We start from the raw sequence: 22,621 nt of genomic DNA, 5'->3' as shown, positions 1-22,621 counted from the left end.
TTCTGTTTTAGCTCCACGCCAGGTGATATTCTCACCTTTCCTATTGCCTCTCTCTTCCCCATAATCAAAAACAATCTTGCCTCTTTTCAGTCCCTTGAAACCCTGCTTTCTTTGGCGAAAACTGGCTATTCTAGTAAATAACGTATATTAAGAGTATCATGTTAATATAACAGTGCAGTTACCCTCCTTTTTTAGATGTTTCTCCTGCTAAGAAGCAAGGGCTGAACACAGGACCAGTCCAGACCTGGCAGTCAATCAGAAGTCTAAATGATCCCTAGGATAGATCTTTCACTAGCAGGATTCTATAGCTCATGCCTAACTGGGCCACATAGATCATGATGGTGGTCTTCAGGGCAAGGGAGAATACAGGGCAGTCTCATGACAGGCTGACTTGGATGATATTAAGGTTCAGGTGGGACCTTCCTCTATTCACCCATTAATTTTCTGAAGAACCTTAAAGCTCACTCAGACCCCTGTCTTTCTCCCACCCAAGAAAGGAGCAGAGCTACGTGAAGAAGCGCTGGAAGGACGTGCGCGTGGGAGACTTCATCCAAGTGCAATGCAACGAGATCATCCCAGCGGATATACTCCTCCTCTTTTCCTCGGACCCCAGTGGGATCTGCCACCTGGAAACTGCCAACTTGGATGGAGAGACGAACCTCAAACAGAGGCGTGTTGTGAAGGGCTTCTCACAGCAGGTAGGGCTCTTTCTAAGGTCTTCAACGGCAAAGGCAAGGGGAGGAAGTGAGTCAACTCCACAGGAAAATTGAACTCAAGCTGCTGGGTGGAGGGGAAAGTAATGGGCACTGCCTTGTCCCAGGCACTTTAGATACACTTAATCTGCCCAGGAGCCCCCTGAGATGTTATTATCCCCATATCACAGATGAGGAAACTGAGGCTTAGAAAAGTTAAATAACCTGCTGAAGGCCTGAGAGTTTCTAAATGGGGACCCACTCTGTTCAACTAAGAAAATTATACTCTCTGTTCTAAACCAAGGAGTCTAATATCCATTCGATCACCCTTGGGACCAACCCATCCCAGGTCTAGCACGTCTCCCTCCATGAATCCTCTCTAACACTCCTCTGACCTCTCTGAAACTCAGTTCTCTCATCCTTCCAATGGGTATGATAATAGCTGTCCCACAGTTTCGCTGTGAAATTCATACGGGATAAGGAAAGTAAAGAACAAAACACAGGGTTTGGTACCGATAGATACACAACCAATGGGGACCGTTGCTGCCTCGGGGACTGCAACGCCACCACTGGAAATGGAAAGCACCATCATGCCCTGCTGTCCCCAGCATGGCCCCCGGTCTCCAGGCTCTGAGTCAGCCCCTGAGCCCCCGAGCAGGGCCTGGCCTCTGAGTTTTCTCTCCCTTGTCATGACCTTATTCGCTGAATCACCCTGGTGTTTGCGAAAAGGCAAGGCGAGATCTAGCCTAAGTTCACAAAGCCATTCTAGACGAGCAATAACAGTCCATTCCTAGGCTCTGGGCCACGTGGCCTGCCCACTGGGCCTGAGGTCTTCAGACCTTTTGAACTGTGACTCACAACGAGAAATATATATTACACACACACACGTGCATGTGTGTGAGCGTGTGTGAAACTGGGGCCTTAGCCTTACCACCTGCAAGGCACTCTGAGACTTTCTGTTCTGTTTCTGTTTTGTTTGAAGTTCTAGGAGCAGGGAAGCTTGTATTTGCTGACAAATGTCCCCTTCGGCCTCCCCTCGCCGACACCGTCATTCTATCCTGCGTCATTTTTTGCTCTCTCGGGCAGTCGTTTCAGTGTTGCTGCATTTCAACCAGTGACTTTTCTTTCTGTCTTTGGCAGCAGCTCCCAAGCTGTTTCTTGACTATTAATTAGTCAGATCGTTTGGGATTTAACTGGAAGGAAGAGTCAGACAAAAAGGTCATTCACATTCCAGCAGAGTAGATCAGCCAATTTAATACGTCTCTCAAACTCTAACCCCAAATTCTCACAGGGTACTGGGTGTAATGATTTAAAAAAATAATATATATATATATATATATATATATATATGATAAATGTATATGTGAAAGGAAAGTTTATTTGAGCTTAAAGTTTCCCAAAGTTCTCTGTTCTATTCTGTCTCAGTTCTTGGTTTTCCTCCTCATTTGTTCCAGTGTGTTTTTCCATTTCAATAATAATAGTAAAGTTTTGAGCACATAGTAAGAGCTTTGATGGTAATCTCATTTATCCTCATAGCAACCCAATGAGTTGGGTGCTATTATTGCCTTCATTTTATACATAAGAAAACTGGGGCATAGCGAGGTCTTATCACTTGCCCAAGGTCTTGAGCCGGGAAGTGCTGAAGCCGGGATTCGAAGCCAGCTTTGTTCTTGAAGTCTGCAGTAGCTCATCTCCCTGGCCTTTGGACTGTTTCCTTGAGTTTGCCAAGAAACACTTACTTTTGTAAGCATGCATTATCAATATTCTCTCCCCATACGTGTAGCAGGTGGCAGGAAGCATAAAAGTGGGCCCAGCCCTCTCCCTGGGGCAGGAGTCGTGATTGCTCTTTGCTCCGCTTCTTTCCCCCTGTATGTCCAGTGCAAACACATTTCTGAATGTGGGTGGAACTCACTTCTGGCTAACTCTGTACCACAGGATTTCCTGAATGTGTTGAGCAAAAATGTTTATGAGAGTTGCAAGAAAAATAAACGCAAGGCCATAAGATCAGAAGATGATAAACTATGAGTTTTTAAATATTGTGTCCTGTAGAACTTCTCCGATACTTTACTAAGCCCCAAGGAGGAGACGGGGCAGGTACTAGTATGTAGCATTTCTAAATATTTAAGCACAGAAACCTTTTATTCCAAGGAACATACCCCAGAACTACTGCAGAAGGGATGGGATCCCCACTTAGGGATTTGCTGCAAATACGTTACAGGTATTTAGAGTGTAGCATCATAACCGTGGGGGAAGTTTTTCAAAAATATACATGCATCCTTCCTTATAACCACCACTAAATTATGATTCACCAGGACTGAGTACAGGTCTCATCCTGCATATTTTGAAAGTGTTCCCTTAGATGACCTTGAGATGAACTTATCACCACCTCCTTGAAAAACCTGCACAACAAAAGCAAGGCAGCATCTCAAGTACTCCCAAAATCCCACTTGTCATAACGAGAACAAAACTACCATCTACACGCCTCTTACTTGGGGCCAGGGCTGTGGCATGCATTGTCTCTTTTAGACCTGACAACCACCCTGTGAGGTGGAAATTATTGTCCCCATTTTATCGATGAAAACTCTGAGGCCCAGAAAAGGCAAATCTCACTAACTGTCTCAGAAAAGATTTTGAACACCTACCAGTATGGTTTGTTTGAAAGTTTAATGTCTTAAATAATAAGTATTAGTGGCTTTTGTTAGTTTGTTCTCCACCTAAATCACTATTGTCTGTAAGACCTTCACCTCATTAAAAAGTTTTTACTAACCACAGAGATTTCTAGAAACTTCCCAGCCACGCATACACCCACACTCATTTTCACTATTTGTGGATAATGAGAGATTGCCATATTTTGTTAATTCAAAGTCAGCAAGATATACTTTGTCCCCTCCCTGGATCAACATTTCTCAAGGTAGAATCTGCCTAACACTTATGCCAAGAGACAGTTCTTGGAAAACATGGGCAAGTAAAATTGGAAAGCTTGTGAGCTGTGGACCCCTCTGGAAGGTTCTATTGTTCATTAACATTTTTAGGTCTCTGAGAAGGGCTGGAACCAACAGACCTGTTAAACTTTCTTTGACCCTCACCTCTCCAAACTTATTTAACCTCAGAATTACTTTTTCCACACAAATATTATTAGCATTCCCATGGAACTTTTGGGGAAATGTTAACCTGGATTATGGTACAGAGAAGCTGACAATTCTCATTACTTAGGCAGTTCATTCTTCCCTTTCCTGTTTAGGTTCAAATTAAATTATAAACACGAATGGGCTTCTTAAAAGAGTCTTCCTCCCACGACATTGCAAATTATTCTCAAGGTTGCTAAAGAGTTCAAAAATTTTTTTATCAGAATTTATCTTGGACCAAATTTTTTTAAATCAGTTGAAGCTTTTAACACAATGGGCCATCTTTGAATTTATGAAATTATTGACCTATTTTTTTTTAATATTCATTCTCATTTCCCATTACTAGGAAAAGGAGATAAAAGGAAGGAATTCGAAATTAGGATTATACTAAAGTCCACTCAGCTGGCAAAAGGACTTTATTAGAGAATTAAATTGTACAGTTTTCTCTTTGGTAACATTCTAATACCTGAAACAACTTCTTTAAAAGGGGTTGTAACCTAGGGATTTAACACCTGAAATGGAGTATGTGCCATTCACTTTGATAAATGGAACAGTCACCAAAGCCAAAGAGTCAGAAATGAGTTCTTCCAATTAGTATTTCAGATCAAACATATTCCTGGTTAAATATTATCCAGATCATCAAAGCCTAAGTCCTACTGAAGTCTGTGTCAGATCATTTCCTGGTGCCAACTGGACGCTTGCTACGCCAGGTATGATCTGCGGACTGGCCGTTGCAGTCAGCATCACCCGACAGCTCATCAGAAACGTGGAATCTCAGGCCCCACCCAGAATGAACCAGAATCTGCATTGTAACAAGACCCACAGGGATTCATGTGCCCATGAAAGTTTGAAAAGCACTGCCCTTGGGCATCACTGATGAATGTAATCATCGTGTTTATCTGTTTATCGCTCAAGTTAATTCTTCACTGAGTGTCCCTTTAGACTGACTTGCATTTCACTGATGGTTAGTGCTAATAAGCCATTTGCTCGGTTAGGAACAGCTGCGGTAGTTTGGATCCTCTGCGGTGAAAAGTGTGCACTGATTTAACGTATTTAGACAAGGGAGCATTTTGCTGATATAGAGTTGAGGTCCGGTAAGGAGAAATTTATCACCATCCCAGTTCAGTAATGACTAGCCTCAAATGAAGCAAAAGGTAGCTGCCTGTCCTCTCACTTTGCTTGCCCTTGAGAACCAGAGAAAAGTCCTCTTTTCTCGTGGGTTTGTAATGGGATCTGCTCCAGACAGGTTGTTCCAAACTTCCTTTAAGAATGATACTTAGTATAGCTCAGCTACGAAAGCAAAAAAAAAAAAAAAAAAAAAAAAAAAAAAAAAAAAAAAGAATGATACTTAGTGCTTTCTACCTGTTGATCACTGCTTAAATGTTGAACACAGACCACATTTTCTACAATTCTTTTAAAATAGGACTACATAACAATATATAAGAATAAGTAATAACAATAAATAACTGCATTGAGCACAAACTATGTGCCAGAGGCAGTTCTTCTAAGTGTTCTATGCCTATTATCTCTTTCTATTCCTCACAAATAATCCTACAAGATAGGTACTTTTATTATCCCATTTGTCAAATGAGGCAAGAGCAGTTAAGTAACCCCTCTAGGTTGCTAGGTTGACTGAGCTCAGATTTAAACTCAGGCAGAGTTGGGTTGTGGGTTTTTTTGTTTGTTTTATTTTGTTTTTTACTTTTTATTATGGAAATTTTTAAGTATATACGAAACTACAGAAAATAATATGACAAATTTTTATAAACTTATCACCTAACTTCAACAATCAACTCATCACCCAATCTTGTTTTATCTATATCCCCACACTCTGCTCTCTGCAAATTATTTTGACTTTGATTTTGAATATCACATTTCATCTGTAAATATTTCAATATGTATCTCTAAAGGATAAGATATTTAATATATACAATTATACCATCATTATACCCTAAAAGTTAGCAATAATTTCTTGATAATCAACTTTAAAGTCAGTGGCCAATATTTTCCAGTTTGTTTGACTCAGGATCCAAATAAGTCCAAATACTGAGATTAGTTTCATTAATCTCTTTTACTCTATAGGTTCCCCATTTAGCACTCTCTTGTTTTAAATGCATATTTAGCTTTTGTCGCTTAATGAACCAGGGTTGTTTGTCCTATAAAATTTCCCCCATAGTCTGGATTATGCTATTGCATTGTCTCCCTGTGGTATCATTTAAGATGTTTCCCTGACCACCATAATTCTACAGATTGGTAGCAGGCTTCAGTGCTGAAATCAGATTCAGATTAGATCTGGTGTTTGTGCATGTGTGTGCCAATGATACATCACAGGAAATATAGTGTACTACTGTCTTGAGGCACAATGTCTGACTGTCTTTTTTCAGTGATAATAGTCATTTATGATGGTTGCTTAGATCCATTAATTCAATGGAATTTACAAAATGGTGATATTCTAATTCATTTTTAAAGAAAAATTTCCCCTCATTAAGTATTTGGTTCTTCTGAGGTTTCCTCCATAAAGAAAATACAGGATAAGTGCTTGCTTCTTTCCTTTTATTTATCAGTTTTCAAAATAATGAGCTGGTTTCCCTAGCATCCTACAAAAGTGTCCGGTGAGTTTTTCTTTTTTAGCGTCAAGATGAACTCACAGATTTACACATATCTGAGTATGTGAAATCAGTGCAACTGTTCTCTCTCCTGATTACTACATCTCTAGCCAGTGGGAACCTCTCGAAAAGAAGCAGCTCCTTAGTTCTTTTGGTGATCCCAGTAGTTTTTGACAGATCTGACTCCTTTTAATAAATGATATTTAGAAACCATAATAAGTACATGCTAGAGGTGTTCATTGCTATTGGGTTGACCATTATTTCTATGCCATTTAAATGAACAAAACTAGGACCTTTTTAAAGGATAAATACTTTAGGATTCATGCTAATATTTCACTTCAAATTTAGGACTAGAGGTTTTTACTCCACCTCATCAATATTAAATGTGTAAGTCCTTCTCCCACATCGGGCAAAGTCCTTAACCACTGTGCTACACCATCTCCTTTTGATATTTGACACTCACAGACATATTTTGAGGTAGACAAGCAAGGAACTCACAACATTATAGAGATAAGGAAACAATGTCAGAGAGGTTGAATCTGTCAAAGATTACCCAGATAATGTGGTGTTGAGCCCAAATGAGAACGTAATCCTAATGTATCTGATGATTTTTCCCATCACTGAAGTAGTTCTTACATGCCTTTATAGGTATTTTTTATTTCTCAAATGGATATAATTTTCATATGTACGAAAATACTAAAGCTATGTAAGTTTTAGGTTATCATTATTTATAATAATAATAACAATAGCAATGGAGTGATCCTATGAAAAACTGTTACATTTATTATTTTTACAGACTTCTGGCCTCCTTTTGGTAACCTCCTCCGGCCTTCTACTGGGGTGTGGCACACACACACACCCCCAAACCCACACACACAACATCCCCTCTCCCCAATGTTTAGCATTATTTGCACACTTCCATTAAAACATCTCTTCTTCTATTTTTATCCCTTCAGGGCCTTATAAGAAAACTCTGCTAGGTTATGTGAAAGATGTACTCATGCTAAGGTGTTAATGATGGATGATAGCTTAAAGTTTTTCTCCTTCCTACTACCTCCATAGCCCAAGATAACATTTTTATATTTCCGAATTGGCCTTCACTGCCTTAAGCACTAAGATAATTGTGAATATTTAAGGTCAACGTGGAAAATATTTGGTGTCTCAAATGAGAACCATACCAGTCTAATACAGTATGTGGATTCGTCAAGGCTCATGGTTGCATGTAACAAAAGCCTGACTTACACGTGACCACAGTCATCCATCCTTGAAGAGACGGATCCTCTCTTCCTCTGTTCTATGGTCCTAGTGCTTTCCCTCTCCCCTGCCTGGCCTTGCTCTGCCAGGGCAATGCTCTGTACAGTGTGCCCAGAGGGGATCACTGCTTTCTTGGTGCTCCCATGCATTTATGTTCTAGCCACTCTCAGCTAGTATAGTTCATGCAATAAATTCACTTACTCAACCAACATCTGGTGAGGTCCTCTTGCTGCCAGATACTGTGCTAGGATTTGTGTCATTGCTGTTTATCAGCAGAGATGACACATTGTAATCATATCTTCTGTGAACAACTTAACATAGTTTCTCAAACCAAAATTCATACTCTCTGCTTTGTGACCTCTTCTGCCAAAAACATGAGCTACAAAACATTGGATCTCATATCATTTTCTTGCATCTCTGTTATCCACAGCCAGAGAAAATTTGCATAGAAAAGATCTGTCCGTGCAATGCTCCCTGAAGCCACCACCGTCCATCTGGTGGCACCCACCCATATTTCAGGCATCCTGCCACACACTCATTCGTTCGTCAAATATGTATTGAAGTCTTTCTATGTGCTGGACGCTATAGCTCAGGAATAAACAAGAGAGATTCAGGCTGTGAATGTCTAACAGGAAATTACACAAGCAGTCACTAACAAACAATTCCATCAACAATTAATTTTAGAAATGACAGAAGAAATCATCCTTTTTCCATTGTTTGCATGGCATGCCAAACCAATGCCTTATATGTTAGGGAAATTCCATAGCAGGGTCTCAAGATTACATTTAATATGCAGAAAAATAGTTGGATGGAAAGTATTCCAGGTTGGGGAAGAGCAGGGAAAAGGCCATGATACAGAAGTCCGTTTGGGAATCAGCAAGAGGCCTGAGGAGGCGCGTGCGTGGTTTTTAATGTTTAAACCAGTGCCAGTTATTTGTTCAGGGCACGATGACATACACAACTTACCAACAGTTCAGAATGTTGAATTCTGCCTCTCGTGTATTTGTAACTAGATTTTTCATGTAACCACAAATCTTCCTATCAAATTCCTATTGCAATTGTCATGCTTAGCTATTGGCTTTGGTACCGGGAGGAAGTAGTTACCTATCTATGTACATTTCGTAAATACAAAACATTTGTTATAATAAAATAAAAATAAGTTTATGCTGGTCCAAAAAAAAAAAAAAAAAGATTACATTTAGCCATCCCTATTGAGAAACAGAATATGTGTCCCTTGATGAAAGAGAATTCAGACTGTAAGGAATCCTTGAGACAGTCTTCCCCACAGCGTCCTCCAGCCCAAATCTGTGTGCTTTTGTGGGAGATTGACCCGAGCAGGCAGGGAACTCTGGGGTGATTGAAAATGCAGACTGTTTTGTCACCCAGAGCCAGAGGAAAGTCACTGCCAGTCACTCCCTTGTGGATTATCTTGAAAAGAACCCCCACCTACAAGGAAGCACAAAGGTTATCAAGGGCTGGTCATTGTCATTAGTTTTCAGATAGGATTCTCAGAAATCTGGAGGTTGCTTACTTTGTATGCCAGGAAGAAAACCTCAATCACCTAGATTAGTAGCTGGGGGGTGAAGAACATTTGCTTTCACCCTTTAGACAAACTGGTAAACTTGAAAACAAAAACAAACAAAAGGCCGTGCCTGTAATCCTAGCACTCTGGGAGGCCAAGGCGGGCAGATTGCTCAAGGTCAGGAGTTCAAAACCAGCCTGAGCAAGAACGAGATCCCCGTCTCTACCAAAAATAGAAAGAAATTAATTGGCCAATTGAAAATATATAGAAAAAATTAGCGGGGCATGGTGGCACATGCCTGTAGTCCCAGCTACTCGGGAGGCTGAGGCAGAAGGATTGCTTGAGCCCAGGAGTTTGAGGTTGCTGTAAGCTAGGCTGATGCCATGGCACTCACTCTAGCCTGGGCAACAGAGTGAGACTCTGTCTCCAAAAAAAAAAAATCTTTACACAGTATCCTTATGAGTCTGCAATGCACTCCCAGTGTACCTTCCCTGGTTATCGTGGTTTGCCTACCTCTAACTCTTGCTCCTTGGCTCGGCCCAGGTGAGCAGTCCCCACAAGAGGGTCACGGTGGCTGGTTTTCCATCATCATCCCCAGGTGGTGGTGGTTCTCCTTTGTAATCCTCTACCCTGACGATCATGTAGGAACAGACTCTGAGAGCTGCACAGAAGCATGGTGATCACTGGTCCAACTCTTCTTTTTCATGAATGTTCTTGGCCCCTAGTAAAACCTCAGTAAGTAAATGTGTTCTGTGTTTCAGGAAAGAGTTTAGCTGGTTTCTCTTTCTTCAATTAACAAAAATCTTTTTTGAATGCCATAGACAGGTTTCGAAGTGGTCTAAGATGTGCTTCCTCTAAGAACTTAGGAGTAGGGTCCCTTTTTTTTTTAACATAAAGATTTTGTGACTATCAAAAAAGCGGTTGTCCTTTAAGTGTTCATTTTTCAGAAATACATTCATTTTAAGAAGACACATTCAAACAAAGAGCTACTATAAATTTAGTGACTTTTTAAATGAATTTTTCATGTATTCATCTCAAGAATTCCCACAGAAATTCGAAAACTAGTGGTACGTGTGTGTGAGAGTCTTATTTTTATTCTGTCTACAGAGAGCACTTTGGCGCCTATACAGAGGATCTGTAGACAAGTTGCAATAGCTTCATCTACCAGTTGGAAACCGCTAGTTGACAGAAACAGCTTGATAGCAGGACTTAGTTGATGGTCTCATTTTTTTCTTTTCCTTCCTTGAATCATTTCACTCAAGTCAAAGTCCCACAGTGGGTGAGTCTAATGGGTGGGGCATCTAAACACAGTCATTTCCCAAACGGATGTCACAGGGCTGTTATACAAGAAGGCTGGGATGGAAGGTGGGTAGCCGGAAAACTAACCATTAACCACTACAAACAATCTCCAAAGATCATTCATATATTTATTTAAACACATTTATTGATGAATTTGATTATCGGTTGTGAAGAATAGTGGAATATAAGCCTAGAAAAGTAAGCTTTGAGACAGGCACCAAGGAAATGGCTGATTCTAGCTGCTGGAAGCTACGCCAGCCTGAATGCTTTATCTTGGCCTCCCCAGTGGCTCTGGGAGGGAGTAGGCTTGCTGCATCTAGGACATAGGTCAGCAAAGGGTACCTCAACCCCAGGGAGTTATTTCACACTGGCACAAGGCCCACTTTCCTTTCCTTTGAAAGATACTTCTATTGATACGCCTGAGCTGGCCTGGGAAACTTGAATTGTCTTATGGCTGTAATCATTGATTCGTGTCAATAACCCCTTTCTTCCCTCTGGTTCTCTCTCTCACTTTCCCATGTGGCTCATCTATCACAGGTATTTTCGATAAGTGTTTGAATGCAAGAAGGAATGAATGGGAGTCTAGACTGGCCCAAGTCAGGATCCAGGACTTTGATGACAATTTTTATTAGTTGAGCCAAAGAATTCCCATGAAAGATGTGGTCCTACTCCCATCAATCAAAGTTAAGATTGTACCTGAAGCTTTTCCTAGGTACCTGGGTCTGTCTGTACAGTGAGGTCTGCTTTGTATCTCCTCATCCATCACCTTTCAATATGTACATTCCCAACATCAACTTCCCCAAGACTAACCTTGCCTCAGCAAATCTTTATGGTATGCCTGCTGAAAGAAGGCATTGCAGGAGGTCACCCAGAGGAAGCTGGCCGTCGACTAGAGGATGCACAGATCTAGGCACATAAGTGTTCGATGGAGGTATAACCTTGTGGGTGGAAGCACATAAAAAGGAGCAATTAATTCCATCTGGCTGGTGGGGAAAGATCTGTGGAAATTATAGTAAGCTTCATAGAAGGGTTGGCCAAAAAAAATATTAAATGCTAAAAAATTGAAAATAAAATAAAAATACTCAAAAGAATGTCCTCCTGGCAATTTATTTAGTGCCTTAACCTTTACCCTCACCCTTTGTGGGTACCTTACGTTAAAATGCAAACATACTTGGAAGAGGTAACACATTGCATTGCTTATTAGTCCTAGTAATCTTTTTACATATTTTTTCTACCCTTTATTAGAGAGTGAATATATTTGTTATATCAGGTACTTCAATCATAGGAAGTGGGAAGTGAATATAGAAAGGGAAATCAGGCCAGGAGGAGAGCTTAGATGCTAATCTTTCCTCTGTACATCCAAGTAACACTGCAGTTAAGAGAGCAGACTCTCGGGGAGTCAGTGGTATGAAGGTCAAAGCCTGCACTGCTCGCTGCATGGCACTGGGGGAGTCATGAATTCTCCCTAAGCCTTCATTTTTTTCATTTGTAAACTAGGAATAATAGTGGTACCTACCTGATAGAGTTCTTGTAAGAATTAAAGAAGATGGCATGTATACAATATTTAGTTGGTTCTTGGTACATATTAAGCATTCAGTAAGTGCTATAGCAATAATAACAACAGTAGGAGGAAAGGAATAGAGGTGATGATGATGATGATGATGATGATGATGATGATGATGATGACAGCAACAATGATTGGTTTTGGATTCTGATGATGTGAGTTGCAATCCTGGCTCCGTTACCTACCAACCACGAGACGGTCACTTTACATCCATCTCCATCTGCACATCTGTCAAACCTCTTAAGGTGACTGTGAGAACTTAATGACAGGTGCTTGGCACATGCTACGTGCTCAGGATAGGTAGTTCTGGCCTAAAGAACTGCAGAGACACGACTCTCCTCTGGAAAGAGCTTGTCTTTTCCTGAATCCTGATGACTCCCCAGGTTTTTTTCCAGTGAGTGTGTCTTTCATCAAAGTGAAATGCCTTAGATAAAAGCTTGGGTCAAAAGAAATGGTCAGTTAGGTGAGCTCCATCCATAAGTTAAGAAAAACTGTTAGGGTGGTGAGAGGACCCTAGTCCATCTCAGAAAGGAATCAGAAACTACTGGATAAGGCTAAAATAAGAACCTTGACAGAGTTGTAAGGACAGGCAATTCTCTCTGTCCTTGGGAAGCCCCACAGCTTACCTGGCGTGAGCTACAGCAAATCCTTAAAAGCAAGCAGGTCCCATACACCTGCTCCACTGCCCATCTTGGGGAGGGAAGAAAAGAGCCTGGGGGACAGGTAGCTAAGAAGACCAAGGTCACCCCTCCATGAAGAGAGAAAGACAGACAGAGGACCAAGGGCCAGCACCCAGAAGGAAAGGAGAACTCAGAACCAGGAAAGGGACACTTCAGTAGGAAGGTTGCTGGGAAGCCCCAAGAGAGGAACAAGAGAGTCGAACTTCGCCATTGCTGGGGACACGGGGGATATGATTAAACCGACAACAGGGCTCAGAGGCACTGCAGAAGGATCATTAGCTCTCAAAGCCCACTGCCACTCGTGTCTGAAAATGAGTTTGGATTTAGAAACCCAGCCTTGAGCCGGGCGGTGCGGAGCAGGAGTGAAGCGCACGACTTCATCAGGGGCACAAAAGCAGCTGACAAATTACAGTGTGATTTGTCATCATCTCAGAGCTCGGCAAGCGTTTGTCCCTGAAAGAATCGATACCCAGAGGGAAAAGGGCCGTATTTTTAGAAACTCCTGGATGGGAAATTTATTTCAAGTGAGTAGAGAATTTATTTATGTTGGCACCCCCACAGATCCGATGGGCAGTATATTTACACGAAGCCAGAAAATGCTATCATTTCTTCGAATCCATTTGTCCCTTTGAACAGCTGTACTTTTTTATTATTATTATTATTATTATTATTATTACTTTATTTCGGCATATTATGGGGGTACAGATTTTAAAGTTTCAATAAATGCCCTTCCCTCCTCCCCCCACAAGTCTGAGTCTCCAGCATGACCATCCCTCAGATGGTGCGCCTATCAGTGAACAGCTGTACTTTGAAGCTCTAAGTGGTAAATTCACTCCTCGTGCTAAAAGTTCTACCCAGGAAACCATTTCCAAGCCCACCTTTAGCACTACTACCTCCTATTTGCATGGCATGTTACAGGTCTCAGAACTTCTCCACATAGATTCTGTTTTCTGAGGCACAAATGAGATAGGCAGGGCAAGTGGTGTTAGCCCCATTCTACAGATGAAGAAACTGAGGCTTAAGATTTGAACATAGTATTAGTCAATGTGGAGGAGAGTTGGAAGCAAGATCTCCCCACCTCTAGTTGTGTTTTACCCACATTAGACTCTACCAACTTGTACAGCTGAAACACCTAAACGAAGCAGAGTCAAGGATGTGTCTAAAGTACTTAGCTACAAGCTTGCTCACCAGGAGGCAATGTGTTATGCGAGTAAAGAACAGAGGGTCTCCAGTTAGCCTTGGGTTCAAATCCCAACCCTGGTATTACCATGGGTAGCCTACTTCACCTTTCTGAGTCACAGGTTTCCTATGGCTAAAGAAAGGGGGTAATTAAAGTTCCTACTTCATAAAATAATTGTAAGCTTGAAAATAAATACTATGTATAAAGTTCTCATCACAGAGCCTGGTAGAAATAAAATTCCAGGTAGTAAATACTACTTTTTTTTTTTTTAGCTACTATTTTCATGGCATTTTTATAATAGCAAAACAATTTGAAACAATGTAAATATTCAATAGTGAAATGGTTAAAGGAAATATGGTGCATTCATACAATAGGTTTCTGTGCAGGTGTTGATGATGATGTAGAAAAATTTAATGGCATGTAAAAATGTCCAAGATATCTGAACACTAGATCTTATTTTTGAAATGCATAAATGTATGCATATATAGTTATAAATATATGTGTGTGTGGATATATACACACACACACACCTAGAGATATTAACAAGCATTTAGCTGCAGATATCTCTAGGTGGTGTGATTTATAATCCCTCCTTTTTCATCATCTATTTCTGTGGTGCCTAATATGGTAGCCACTAGCCACATGCAGCTATTTAGCATTAAATTAATCAAAATGAAATGAAATGAAGAAACCTATTTCTCGGTCAAACTACCACAATTCAAGTGCTCAGTAGCCACGTGCGACGAGTGGCTTCTATATTTTGCACAGTGCAGACTTAGAATATTTCCATCACTGCAGGAAGTTCTATTGTACCACCCTGGGCTGGAGCCCCAAACCCAGGAGTGCCAGAGAAATGCAGTCGGGGCAGTGACAGGCTCCGCCCTGTATCCCATTTCTCACTTGCATCTACTTTCTCTTCCTTAATGAGGATTTAACTCTTTTAACCCATTACTATTATCACCGTGTGACAAAGCAGGGATTACCTTATTTGCAATGGTTCTAACGGTGATTAGCTCTCCCCATGATCCTATTAAGACTAGATCCCTCTGAATTAATAACCTGACAGAGTCCTCTTTCCTGCAGGAGGTGCGGTTCGAACCAGAACATTTCCGCAATACCATCGTGTGTGAGAAGCCCAACAACCACCTCAACAGGTTCAAGGGTTATATGTAAGTATCCATTGCACCTGTACTACTAGGAAATACGTCCTCTGCAGCTAGAAAATACATTTGCTTGAACTGATCCAACAGATAAGCATCTGGATCCTGAGGAAGTTTGTTTCTTTTATATTTATTTCTGTAAAGAAGGACTAGAGAAATCTAAGTTGGGAAACTTTTTCTATTCTTTTTTTCTTTTTTTTTTTTTTTTTTTGTTGCTGAGTGATAGTTAATTATATTTATCTTGCAAGGCTAAATTAAATTCACTAGTGATTCCTTTTTAGAACCTTTGTGAAGTAGCATCAGAATCAAGATTGTGCTCTGATTCATGGGAGGCAACTATGATTTAATTAAGATTGATTTTCTAAAAGGGCCTGTGTTGGATTGTAGGTAAGAACAGGGACTTTGAAGTTTGACAGACCTGGGCTTGAATCAGGGTTCTGCCAAGTACAAGCTGTGTGACCTTGGGTAACTTAATTAACCTCTCCAGGCCTTGGTTTCCAGATCTATAAAATGAAGATTGTAATATCTACATCATAAGATGTTTCTTTTCTAGGAATTAAGTTGTTTTTCATACACAGAGCCCTTAGCACAGCAATCTACAAAGAGTAAATCAGGGGTCCTCAAACTAACGGCCCGCAGACCACATGTGGGCCGCCTAGCACATTTATCCGGCCCTCCAGGTGTTTTTGCCGCCACTGCCTGTCCTGCTTAGCAGCCAACTCGTCCCAGGCCCACAGTGCACACTCTTCAATGGTCTGAGGGACAGTGAACTGGCTCCCTGTTTAAAAAGTTTGAGGATCCCTGGAGTAAATACTCAGTTAATGGTGGCTGCCACTATTGGGAATATCGTTATTCTTACTCCTCAACTTTGGTTCAGCCTAAGAATTTTATAGTAATTCTGCTCCCACATCGAATTTTACTGGTCTTCCTGCAAAATAAGAGCAATAGTAAGAGATGTGAGTCGATGCCCTAATGCAGTGCTCTAGGAGTTTCTAGAGTCCTTCTACAGAGCATCATCTCATGTAATCTTCACAACAACCAAAGGAAGCAAGTGTCACGATCTCAGTTGCTCAGACGGGGATTCTGATGGTCTAAGACTTTGCAAGATTCTGCCAAAGTCACACAGCAGGTACAAGACAAAGCCAGGACTTGAATCTGGGTCTTTTGACGCCAGCCCCAGTGCGTTTTCCGTTGCTGTGCAGTGCATAGCTTGGCCCTGTTATGCCAACTTCTCCACCAACAGGGCCTGGGAGGGACTTACGAAGCCACCTTGGAACGCAGATGTCTCTGCTTTCCTCCACCCACGTTTTCTCAGGCCATATGGGATGTCAGGAGGACGAATACAAGAGGGGAAAGAATAAGAACAAGACAAGAGAAGCAGTAGTTTTAAAGGCAAATGACTTTTAAAATGCGCAGAGAGAGCAGACAGGGACAGGCAGAGAAGGGAACGAGGTCCCGAGGAAGAGGAGAACTCCATTGCAGGCATCTAGTGAGACAGAGCCGGTCACTGTCCTTGATAGGAGTGCACTCCTTGTGCCGAGCTTTGTAGATATGGTTCCTCCCAAACCGCCCATGCCCTGAGCCATTCTCCTTACCCTCTAAGAGAACAGCCTCATTGCTGGATTTCTGTTAGGACCTTTCTGCCCCTGCAAACAACTCATGCCAGCAGCTGGCCTTTCTCAGCTTTCAGCCTGGGCTCCAGCCTGCCCCTCTCAGACAGATTTCAGGATAGAAATCAGATAGATTTCAGGCCCGGCACCCACAGGTGGTCTGCACCCTCTTCCTGGGCAGACCCACTGGTCTGACGCCTCTTGTTTCCTGAAAGTTTCTCTGGGTCCCATTAATTTAGAAGTTCCCTGAGACTGCACAGGCCAGCCAGAAGATGAACCGCTTTTAACAAACTATTTGAAGATGAGGGGGGTCTGATTTGAAAATGCAACTTTTAAATAAAAGGATCTCTATAGAGCAGACAGAGCAGTGGTCGTCAACCAGAGGCGATCACCATCACTACCATTCCAACCAAGGGACATTTGGCAATGTCTGGAAACATTTTTGGTTGTCACACTGGGGAGGGGTGCTGCTGGCATTGAGTGGGTGGAGTAGGGGGAATGCTGGTAACACCATACAAATGCACAGGCCAGCCCCCTACCAGAGAACTGTCCAGCCCAAAATGTGAATAGTGCCCAGATTGAGAAATGCTACTCTGGAGTCAGTTAAATAGAGCATCCCTGCAAACCAAGAGCACCACACAGAACAGCAGCTGTGACATAACTAGTCCTTTTCTGCCATCCAATGAAAAAGGGATATTATGACTGGAAGAAGACGCCTCTATCTTGTGTTATCATCTCAGAGTATCATAAAAATATTCTGACAGTGAGGCATGTGAGACTCCTTAACCCAGTATTGAGTCCATGGCCAACCTCCTCCTTGACGACATGGTGGATCCTTTACTTCAGCCATTCTTGGACCACCTTTATGATTTTTATCATATTCATAAAGATCTATACTTCTATCTACCAAAATTTTTAATTGAGTTATTTTTTCTTAAATTTATTTCAAAAGGAAATTTTAAATCACTGGCCCTATGGGAAACCACTATCACTTGTTATACATAGTAGGTGATAGTAAAAATTAATACAATGAAATCAAAACAGCTATCATTATATTCTAAATTCAGATGATTATTTGCCAAAGCCACTCTGTGTTAAGAAGTAGGATAAACAAGTGGTAGAATAGGGTTAACAACATACCAGCATGAAATGGAGACATCCTCCTTGATAGACTCAGCAGAATTGAAAATGGAAATGACTCTCTGATTCAGGGTAAGTGGATGGGGCTGTACTTTGGGATCTCTAGAGTAGTGAAAATCACAATGGGGTTGGTGTCTGTGACCTGGATTCCCAAGTCTTAGGATGTTCCTTGCACCAGGTGTGTGGCCTTGGAAAAATCTCTCAGCCACTCTGAGCTTCAGCTTTTCCATGAATAAGGATAGTCAGTCACCCTGCTAACTTCCCAGAACCACAAACAGTCAAATACAATCATGGAATTAAATGTAGTTTATAAACACAGAGAGGAGACAGATCATGTTCACCCGCCACTTCTTGTTCTGCGACACTAGCCAGTGGCAGCATGGAGAAGCCACCAAACTACCCCATCTTTTATTCCTCATCCCCAGGGAGCATCCTGACCAGACCAGGACTGGCTTTGGCAGTGAGAATCTTCTGCTTCGAGGCTGCACCGTCCGAAACACCGAGGTGGCTGTTGGCATCGTCATCTATGCAGGTCATTGTCTCTGGGTGGTTTTTTTATTGTCCAAACTCCCCTTTATCCTCCCTCCTCCAAACCCATCTTCAGGCAGTGTAGAGTCATGTAACTTCCCATTTCTCAGCTCAGCACACTGAGACTGGAAATCACAGCGGTTCACTCCATCCACAAATAGACAAAAATGAGATTCCAAGTTGATAGCACTCACCTGAGCAAGACGGGGAGAGGGGTGCACACTCATCCAACCCAGTGGTTTTGTGATGCTAACCAAAGGCAGGATGAAGAGCATCTCCCTGATCCTGTGGAATAACCTCACCGAACTTAACAATGTCACCTTTTGTGCCTCCACTTCCTCAATTGTACAGTAGGAAGAATATTTGTATCTGCCTCATAGAATATGCACGAGGATCAAATGACCCAACACGTGGAAAGCACCCAACACTGTCTCTAGTGAAGTGAGTTTCAGCTGCTAGTTTTGCAGTTATGTGTTTACTGTTATCTTTGTTTATTTTATGGCCCCTCGATATGGAAGTCTAGCTCTCCTTTGCACCTCAATTTTGCTTCTCAAGGAATAAAAGGTAACAGTCACACTTCTCACAATGACATCTAAAGTCCTGGAGGACAGTCTTGGGACTATTATATCTCCAGTGCCTAACGCCAGCCCTTGGAAGGTGTTTAATAAATAATATGAAGAACTGAAGACTTCTTCTGCCTCAGAGGAAACACAGACTCCCTGGAGTGTCTGCTCAAACTGGAAGACTCTAGAATATGTTCCCCCATGAGTCTTCCACTCACTGGGACACTGGGAATATTTTGATTTTTTTTTTTTTTTTTTTGTTTTTTTTGTTTTTTTTGTTTGCTTTGGTTTGGTCTGAGTAGAATCCCACTTTTGATGGACACGGAAGAACACTAAAATACCCATCTACCTTAAGATTCACCTCTTGGGATTGTCAAAGAAAAACAGATCTTTTTAAAAATAAAGTCACAAGCTAGCTAGCTTTCCCTGATTTGGGGAAGGAGGATTATATTTGCTAGTTTAGGTGACTTCTTTCTACAGTCTTAAGCAATGGAGTTCAAAGACATCTGGTAGAGCTACTAAAAATAAACTCTCCAGCAATCTCCACCCTACAAAAAAGACACACATAGGCTTAGAGCTTTGCTTCCTCCTAAACAGAAACAAAGAAGACACCCCGAGTGGGTGATTGGAGTGGTATATGAGGGGGCTGATATGGGGAGAATGTTAACCAGGGCCCCAGGGTGGCAGGCTGCCTAGGGTAAAATGCACTCGTGTTCTGCATGTCTTGAGCAAGTTGGTTAAACTTTCAACATAAGAGGGACTAATAGTTCCTTCCTTGTAAGGTTATAGGTTCAAATAAGATTATCTGTGAAAAGGGCCTAACAATGGCAGAAATGTATTAGGCTTGCAAAAATGTGAGCAAAAATGACACATTGTTTTTAATATTATTATCTAGAGCAGTGGTTCTCGACCTCAGCAGGCTTGATGTTTTGGTCCAGATTATTCTTTGTGGCCAGGCGCTGTCCTGTAAGGTGTTTAGCAGCATCCCTGGCCTCTACCCGCTAGACATATTAGCCCCACCCCCCCACCCCAAGCTGTGATAGCCAAAAATTTTTCAAGGCATTGTCACATGTCCCCTGGGGAGTACAACCACCCCAAGCTGAAAACAACTGGATCTGGGGTTATCATTTCTCCCTTGATATTATCAATAGACAAAATAGCAGGACCTCAGAAGTCAGAGGCCCAGAAAGGCCAAGCTGAGCTTTCCTTTCCAGAAGGAAGAGAGCCAGTGTAGAGGTGTGTGCTTCTTACAACAAACATTTACTGAGCCCCTACTGTGTCTCAGAAACTAATTTAAGTACTTTGTGTTTGTTGATTTCCTCCTGCACACACTTGATCATTCTCTCCCATTTTTCAGAGGAATTGAGGTACAAAGGGATTCATTCGCCGAAGGTCACATATACCTTGAGAGTAACTTTCTGTAACCCAAGATCGCGCATCTGCAGAGCTGAGCTCCGTCTGCCTCTGGAGCCCACATTCTAACCACTATAGCGTACTGCCTTCCCCTCGAACCCAACCCTTGCCAAAAGAGCCGAGGCTTTCAGAAGACAAGGAGAAGCTTGGTGAAGAGGGTGGTCCCAGGACCCCTCGTATGCAGTGAGCATGAGATACAGGTGGAGAGGCTATGGGCCATCAGTGTAATTGGTCTGTGCCCATCATGCTTCTGGAACCCTCTCCAACTGCAGCTACTTGTGTCTAATTTCAAAAGCCTAGAGTTTATTCACTCCTACCGGTTTTGGTTTTTTTTTTCCTGCTTTAAATCCATAAGGCAACCAGTTAAACAGCATTAAAGCCATTTGCTTCTGGAGCTGTATTCGTTTGCTTTAATTTTGCACAGAAAATATATGCCTGGCATTTCCTTTTTTTAATTTGACTGCTGAGGAGTACCGCACAGTAGTTAAGATTCAGCAGCCCCGAATGAGAGATTCTAAAGGCAAAGTCTCAGTTTGACTCTTAGCTCTCAGCTCTGTGGCCTTGGATACCACGGGTTGGAGGAAGGAGAAATGGACTGGGAAGCAGAATCTTGGGTTCCCATTGTGACTCCGATATATTAATTTATTCTTTCACTTTGGGCAGATCCTTTTTACTCTGTCTTCGGTTTCCCCAACTGGGAAAGGAGGTGACTGTAAGAGATTGGTACTTTTGAAACTTTGTCACCTTTTTTTGGAACTAAATTTTATGCAGAACTCCAACATAGGAGTGGAGCTGCTCAGAGTTAATGGGGAGCTGGGGGCCTTTGGTCCCTACTACTCTTGCATAGGCAACACCAACACCTTACGCACGACCAAAGAAACAAGTGTGGAAAATACAGGCCCCAAGTACTGTCCTACCACAGGGCCTTTGCACATACAGTTCCATGAGTCTTAAACTCTCTGCTCCTAACTTTTCTCTGTCCTTTCAGGTTTCCCCTTAAATGTCATTTCCTAAAGAAACTTTCCCTGGGCATGCTCTCTAGCACTATCTCTTATCTGCCTTGGCTTTTTGTTTACTGTTTATTATTTATTTCATAGGACTTATTAATAAAGGTAATCATCTTATTTATTTGTTTCCTTGTATCTTCACCAAAATGTGAACCATCTGTCTTTCTGTTGTATCCCACCGCTAGCCTATATCAGCCAGAACAGCACCTTTGTACAAATTAGAAGATAGCACTTCCTCAAGACAGCTATCATTTGCCAGAAAGTTGTCATAATAAACTTACAGGTCTTTGACAACTTCAAAATGAAAGGTACCTTCCAGAGTTGTGCAGTGCACAACCTGTGCATGCTAGCTACGTTCAGTGCCCACCACAGTGCTGGGCACTCAGAGGATGCTCTGTGAATACCTGTGGACACATTATGTGAGGCCCCTATAGCTAGTCTCAGCAACCTCCCTGAGGCAGGACCGGTTCGGGTTAAAGAAGAAAGCCTCTCTTTTATCACAAGCTCCCGTGAGAGGGCGTGGTCTAAAACAGAGGCAACAAAAACCAAGGACCTGATTTCCTCATTTTCTCTCAAAGGCCATGAGACAAAAGCCATGCTGAACAACAGCGGCCCCCGCTACAAGCGCAGCAAGATTGAGCGGCGCATGAACACTGACATCTTCTTCTGCATCGGGCTTCTCTTCCTCATGTGCCTCATTGGAGCTGTAGGTATGGAATGATCTGGAAGGAACGAGAACACAGTAATCTTCTTTTTCTTTGGACAAATTGCTTCAATTCTCTGAGCCTCAGTTGCCTAGTCTATAAAATAGGGCTAATTAAAAAATAAAGCCTGCCCCACCTCTTTGTCAGGATGCCAATGAAAGGAAAATGCAAGTGAAAATCTCCTGAAAGCGGTATGTGCTCTTTAAATATTAGGAATGTCACCTATCACTTATTTGTTGAAGGAATATTGACAGGACCCAGGCATTGTCTTCGCATGGAATGATAACAAAGGAATCAGTCACAGGACTGGTCCTCAAAGAGCTCCTGGTATAGTCTAGCAAGGGCTCAAACATGCAGACAGAACCAGGAATACAGTCTGCCCCACTGCATGAGGCCGTACACGGGAACTGTATTTGTTCCCCACACTGCCGTAAACATTAACACTCACCTAGTTGTTCAAAACAACACAAATGTATTATACTACCGCTCTGGAGGTCAGAAGTCCAAAATCAGTTTCATTGGGTTAAAGTCAAGGTATTGGCAGGTCTGGTTTCTTCCAAAGGCTCTGAATTGT

The 22,621-nt window shown here is 42.0% G+C and overlaps 1 protein-coding gene across 2 annotated transcripts in view; it reads left to right on the top strand.

Annotated features, from left to right (window-relative positions):
• Nucleotides 1–22,621, top strand: part of ATP10B (ATPase phospholipid transporting 10B (putative)) — a 90,210-nt gene that overhangs the window by 15,273 nt on the left and 52,316 nt on the right. For both annotated transcript variants that reach the window (XM_075996260.1, XM_012786334.3), the window contains 4 exons: nt 494–698; nt 15,006–15,091; nt 18,258–18,364; nt 21,922–22,053. In XM_075996260.1, the coding sequence (XP_075852375.1) occupies nt 494–698; nt 15,006–15,091; nt 18,258–18,364; nt 21,922–22,053 (530 nt within the window). The remainder of the gene's footprint in view (nt 1–493; nt 699–15,005; nt 15,092–18,257; nt 18,365–21,921; nt 22,054–22,621) is intronic.

The sequence above is a fragment of the Microcebus murinus genome, chromosome 21 (assembly GCF_040939455.1).
Source record: "Microcebus murinus isolate Inina chromosome 21, M.murinus_Inina_mat1.0, whole genome shotgun sequence".
In the NCBI taxonomy this organism is placed as follows: domain Eukaryota; kingdom Metazoa; phylum Chordata; class Mammalia; order Primates; family Cheirogaleidae; genus Microcebus; species Microcebus murinus.
This window is presented reverse-complemented; position numbering and strand designations above follow the sequence as displayed.